General features: G+C 46.1%; 1 protein-coding gene across 1 annotated transcript in view; it reads left to right on the top strand.

Annotated features, from left to right (window-relative positions):
• Nucleotides 1–598: 598 nt before the first annotated feature.
• Nucleotides 599–6,748, top strand: part of LOC143767518 (uncharacterized) — a 146,612-nt gene continuing 140,462 nt past the window's right edge. Inside the window, exons 1-2 of the mRNA XM_077255920.1 lie at nucleotides 599–903; nucleotides 4,269–4,418. Coding sequence (XP_077112035.1) covers nucleotides 4,341–4,418 — 78 coding nt within the window. The 5' untranslated portion in view covers nucleotides 599–903; nucleotides 4,269–4,340. The remainder of the gene's footprint in view (nucleotides 904–4,268; nucleotides 4,419–6,748) is intronic.

Below are 6,748 nucleotides of genomic sequence, written 5' to 3'. Positions count from 1 at the left end.
TAAAACCGCAGTGAAATCCGCAGAAAAACCGTGGTAAATCCGTGATAAATCTGCAGCAAAAACGCAGCGTTTTTGCCCTGCAGATTTATCAAATCCACTGCGGAAAAATCCACAGATACCATTATACGTGTGCACATACCCTAAGGCATGTTTTCAGTTGTTTCACAGTTTTTTGTTAAGTATATAATTCCACATGTGTTAATTCATAGTTTTGATGCCTTCAGTGTGAATGTACAATTTTCATAGTCATGAAAATACAGAAAAATCTTTAAATGAGAAGGTGTGTCCAAACTTCTGGTCTGTACTGTATCTATCCCATTCCTTCTATCTATCTATTCCATATCTATCTATCTAACATAGATATAGATAGATGATAGAAGGAATAAGCTAGATAGATGACAGATAGATCTATAGATAGTTAATATCTAGCGATCTACCTATAGAGCTGTCATCTTTCTATCTAGCTCATTCCTTCTATTCTATCATCTGTCTGTGTGTAATGGAGTGTGGGTTGGACAAATGTAAAAGAGGAGGTTGAACAGAAATGACATCACAAATCTTTTTTTTTGTTCAATAATACATCTTTATTTAGCTTTCAAAAACGCACCTGCGTTTACTGCCAAGAGCTGCGGATTCAGTGCAGAAAAATCTGCAGGGAAATCTGCAACGTGTGCACATAGCCTAAATGCGCCAGTAATGGGGACTCTCCACATCCTTCCACCTGCAGAGCCCCCACTAGATGAGGAAAAGGCGAAATCCAAACTGGTAAAGGACTTCTGCCAACATCAGGCCCATGTGACCATGTGAGGAGATGATGTCACAGGAGGGGCGGAGCCTCTTCCTCCATTACAGACCTGATACCAGGGAGCCGCATTGTGCTGAGGCTGCAGAGATTACACTGAGGTGATTTGGGGGCACAGATAAGTGGATATTCCTGCAAGGGGGGCTGCATGTTTGAGGGTCGCACAGGGAACAGGGAGACTTTGCATTTGTTGCATTGGGGTCTGCGTGGTGTAGAAAGGGTCCTGTTACTTGTGTGTGGCTGGGGGTCTGCGTGGGGAAGGTGGGGGCCTGGTATCTGTGTGTGGTTGGGGGGTCTGCGTGGGGAAGGTGGGGGCCTGGTATCTGTGTGTGGCTGGGGGTCTGCGTGGAGGAGAGGGTCCTGTTACTTGTGTGTGGCCGGGGGTCTGTGTGGGGAAGGTGGGGGCCTGATATCTGTGTGTGGCTGGGGGTCTGCGTGGAGAAGGAGGGGGTCCTGATATATGCGTGTGGCTCTGTGCTGGGGGTCTGCGTTAGGAAGGAGAGGGTCCTGTTACTTGCGTGGGGAAGGAAGGGATGCTATTACTTGCGTGTGGCTGGGGGTCTGCGTGGGGAAGGAGGGGGTCCTGTTGGTTACGTTGGTCTGTGTGCGGGGGGGCTGCATGGGGAAAGAAGGGGTCCTGTCACTTGCATGTGGCTGCGTGCTGGGAGGCTGCGTGGGGAAGTGGGGGTGTTGCTGCTTGCTGGAGGGCTGATGTGGGGAAGGGGGTGATGTTTTGTGTGTGGGGCTGCGTGGGTAAGGAGGTGATGTTACACGGTGCAGTGCAGGGTAATGTGTAATGTCACTTGCTTTGGGCTGCATGTTGGGGGGTGTTTTGTATATAAAGCTCCTTTCCTCATTAATAACATTGGGTGACACAGGACTGCAGGTTTACTCCCGGCCACCAGAAGGCTCCAAACTGCGTAAAAAGCATAAAAAAGTCTCTATGTAGCGGGATATATCCTCTCTGCTCAATTGTATCCCTCTTTTGACTTATTGGTCATCATTGCATTCCTCTTTTCTCCTTCTCCTCATTGGGGGACACAGGACTATGGGTGTTATGCTCCTGCCACTAGGAGGCTGACACTAAGTTAATACAAAGAAAGCTAGCTCCTCCTCTGCAGTATACACCATCATGCTGGCTCCAAGAGAACCAGTCCATGCTTACTGTCCGTAGGAGACACACGGGTTTGGCCTTCAAAAAATCCTTTTTTATTTTAACTTTTCAATTTTTTGATTTTTACTTTTCTCTTTGAATGAGGGTGCGACGGATCCTTACAGGGTGGGAGGAGGGAATGTGGAGTGTTGCCTCCACGTACCCCCTCCTGCGACGTGGGAAGCCATGCCTAGGTTGATTTTTAGGGCTGAAAGGTTCCTTAAAGGGCCCAGATCTCCCCACACCATTAACAGACGAGCACATGGAGTGTCACCTCCATGTACTCTCTTCTGCAGCCAGGCCTAATCCCGGACAACCAGCCCTGTCCATCCTGGGGGATTGAACCCCTTGGATGTACAGAGGCACTTTTTTGGCATCCGTGCAGCCCCCACTGCATCACCACTGTTAAAGTGGATGAGGCAAGGAGGCGGACGGTCTCTCCACCTCCCTATGAAAGGGATGGTGGATGGATTGAGGGTTCACCCTTTAGCCTTGCACCAGCCAAAACCAGCAGCGACAGAAGGAGGACTTACTGTATCCTGACCTGCTGCGTTACCTGGCACCCGACAATTTCTCTTTGTAGGTAATGGGGCTGGAGGGCTCTGAGCAGGCGGTCCAGGGCAGCTATGGCATTGGGGTTTCATACTGGCAGCAGGGGGGAGAACATCCGGCCTCTTCTGTTAGGCACCGGCCGGCACCGAAAAATTTAGCTTCGTCCACTATACAGATCTTGGCAGCCATATTTCTCCTTCCCTTGCCGCCTCCGGACACACAATGGCATCCGGAAGTGGCTTCCTGGCACAAGGATCCGGAGGCATTAGTGCTGTGGACAGTGCTAACCACATCAGGAGTGCCACACTTCAAAGAGACAGGTGACACAGGATCTGGGTAAGGGAGCGCTGCATTATCGCTCTCCCGCACCTCTGCTGTACCCATACTCTGTAGAAATCCCTTTTAAAGGGGCACATAGAGGGTACATCATGTTCCAGCCTAAGGCACCAAAGAAAACTGCTAAAATTATTAGTCTTTTTCACTTCATGTAACTCCTGCCAGTCTGCATTTCCTAAAGCTGAGAGTTCAACGCTCTGCAGCCTGTGACCCCGAAATACGTTCATGAGCCCCCCTTCTGCCACCGAGCCCAGTGTACTTAGTCCCCCTGAGTGGGTTTTGTCACTGTTGCAATCCATGGCTTCTCTGGCCAAAGAGATTGAATCTTTCTGTGTTCCTTCTGTGGATCGTGTTGTTCGCATGACTGACGTAGCCGTTAGCAAGCAGCAAGCGCTATAGAAACATACAGCCGTCTAGAAAACGGATCCGTAGTACGTCACCTGAGCAGTCACGTGCTTTGGCGTCCATGAGCTCCGTTTGTCTCTCTCCCTCTCCAGAGGTTTGTAGTGAACACGATTGTGAGTATGAGTCGGTCGTCTCCTTGGATCTGGAATCGCCAGATTTTCAGAAAATGGGGGATTCACTGATTGAGGCTGTCATCTCCATGCTGGATCACGCTGTGTCCTTCAAGAGGAATAAATGCCGTTATAGGGCATTTGCCATTCACCCGGAGTTACGGGCTATAGTTAATCAGCACAGTGAGCGACCAGATAAACGCTTCACAGGACAAAGACCTCTTGAGGCAAAGTATCCTTTATCAGTTGATCTAAGGAAAGATTGGGCTGGATCTCCTGCAGTAGACCCGCCAGTGTCTCGCCTGGCATCCAAAACCCTTTCTATCCCTGCCGGATGGATCATCCATTAAAAATCCCACGAACCGTCAGATAGAAAATTTGGCTCGCTCTGTCTTCGAAGCATCAGGCTCGGCTCTATCCATCTTTCGCTACAGCGTGGTTAGCTAAAGCAATGGTTTCCTTGTTGGAGACCTTGGCTAATTCCATACAGAGCAGTAATTTTCCTCCAGAAGCAGTGCTTCTGGCCAGCCAGATTTCTTGGGTAGGAGATTACCTGGTACACACATCTTTGGATGCGGTTAGCTGTGCTGTTCTGTCAGCGGCAAATACCATCACAATTAGAAGGGCCTTATGGCTCAGAGAATAGAAAGCGGATTCTGCATCAGAAAAGTCTCTGACATCCCTTCCTTACCAGAGTTCCCGTTTGTTTGGAGAGAAGCTGGATCAACCACTGATTGGGAGCATGGAGGAAATGTCAGTCAGAAATTCAACTTATGTTCCAGTCCACACAAGATTACAGAATACAACACTTTACATGTTCTATCTTCTGAGATGTTTCCCCTTATTATCTCCAGTAATTGTATTATTACATAGGATTTTTATGATGTTACATCTTCTTCTTCTCATTCAGGACTCTACAATATCAGATCCTGTCAGTGAAGTTCTTCTATATAAGAAAATTTTCCTGATTTACTCATCAAGGATGGATGTGGACAGAGACAAGATGGTGGAGAGGATATTACACCTCACCCTAGAGATCCTCTTCAGTCTTACTGGAGAGGTGAGAGATTCTGATGACGTCACATTACATCATTCTTATCTATGGAAATAACAGATGGACAGAACTGGAGAGGTGAGGACTCTGGAAATTTCTGTAGTGAGATTTATCAACGTGTCTCTCCATAACCAGGATTATACAGTAGTGAAGAAGACCTCTAGTGAGCAATGTCAGGCCCCTGTGTCTGAAGGATGGGGAAGACCCTTTATCCCAATCACAGGGCCTCCATCTCACCCCCTGATACATGATGACATCAATGACCACAAGATCCTAGAACTCACCTACAAGATGATTGAGCTGCTGGCTGGAGAGGTGACACTGCTGAAAATGCTGGGACATTATACAATAACGCTATGAAGGGATCAAGGCGATGACAGTATCATTGTATGTGTCAGGTTCCTATAAGGTGTCAGGATGTCTCCATCTATTTCTCCATGGAGGAGTGGAAGTATTTAGAAGGACACAAAGATCTGTACAAGGATGTCATGATGGAGGTTCCCCAGCCTCTCACATCGCCAGGTAATAGGGCTAAATACAAACCGTCTATAATTATCTGTATGTAAAGAATGAATTATGTCCCTGTATGTGTTTCCTCCAGATATATGCAGTAAGAGGACAACACCAGAGAGATGTCCCCATCCTCTTCTTCCACAGCACTGTAAAGAAGAAGATCCCAATATTCCTCAGGATCATCAGGTAGATGGAGAGAAGGTGTCATAAGATCTCCCCTACGATGTGTAAACGGCTGTAAAGGTCTTGTGCTCAGTCTGTTTTTATCCACCAGTATTATATGTTTTGGAAAAGGAAAACAGCATGCAGCCCTGCGTGGCCGGGATTCTTATGTTTCTTGTAAAATATTTGTTATATAGGAAAATTCAATATAAACGATTGAATAAACAATAAACACAACCTGACTAAGGGCGCATCTTTGCACCAGAAACGCGTCATGTTGTTTTTATTTTTATTATTTTTAATCGTGTCCAAATAACTTTTTTCATTTTAACTGGTCGGTGTGCCGGAAACGTTTGCTGAATGCACCAGCAGGTTTGGCACCCACCAGACACATTTTAGCAAACTTGCTTGGATTCCAGCTGAGTGCTACCCACGTGGAGACTCCCTGTCCCTCCTCCCTGCCTATTATATGTGTTATACTTCTGTAATGAGAACGGTGGAGATGGCAGGATTAGAGCTGATCATAGATGTGACTTCTCCATCTGTCTGTGACTTCTCCATCTGTCTGTGACTTTCACAATATTTGTTTCAGGGTGAAGATCTGACCCATATTAATACTATAGAGACATATGTGGGGGTCGATGAGCAGTGTAAAGAGGATATTCCTACATATGACTGCCCAGGTGAGTAGTAATAATAATAATCTTTATTTTTATATACGCTTACATATTCTACAGTGCTTTACAGTTTGCACACATTATTTTCACTGTCCCCAATGGGGCTCACAATCTAAATTCCCTGTCAGTAGGTCTTTGGAATGTGGGAGGAAACCAGAGTACCCAGAGGAAACCCACACAAACAAGGGGAGAACATACAAACTCCTTGCAGATGTTGTCCTTGGTGGGATATGAACCCAGGACTCCAGCGCTGCAAGGCTGCAGTGCTATCCACTGAGCCACCGTGCTGCTGAGTAGTAACCACTAAATGCAGAGAAGTTACAGATTCTTATCAGTCACCAGCTGTGGCTGCTTTATCGGTGGTGTAGTCCAGCCGTGTCACAATCGTGTCATCACCATTTTGTCTCTAGACCACAACATTCTCCTCAATACAGAACTGTTCAAATGACTTTGGGCATTAAAAGCCCTTCTCTGTAGAACATATAGCCTGGACTATCCACCTACCCCCTGAAATTAGGAGATGCTGACCGTAACCTGCCCATATCTGTAAACTACAAAGACAAAAAACCTCAAACGTAGAATGTAATGACAAGTTAAAAAAATCACTTGAAGACAAATATTATGATGGGCCTGTAAGAGAAAGTGGAGGGTAATGATGCTGTTGGCTTCCTAGAACCCTGATATCTTATTGGATGAATCTACCTTCTCTCATTTCTAACACAACACAAACAAAGGATGATAAACAGGCCCAAGATATAAAAGGGTATATTTTATTAGACACAATTTTAAAATACAAAGGTATAAATAGTGGATAAGACCACAGTGCAAAATAGCTATAGAAACGGGATGGGTGTACCGCGACTGAATATAGGAAATTTACAGATACAATTGTGCAACGGCGCACATCAATGAAGATATATAGATTATTCTATTACCTCCATATATAGCACATGGAACATATCATCGAATGATAGCACCACAAAT

This window comes from Ranitomeya variabilis, chromosome 4 (genome assembly GCF_051348905.1).
Source record: "Ranitomeya variabilis isolate aRanVar5 chromosome 4, aRanVar5.hap1, whole genome shotgun sequence".
NCBI classification, from domain to species: Eukaryota; Metazoa; Chordata; class Amphibia; order Anura; family Dendrobatidae; genus Ranitomeya; species Ranitomeya variabilis.
The sequence above is the reverse complement of the archived record's forward strand: the minus strand, read 5'-3'. Positions and strand labels throughout refer to the sequence as shown.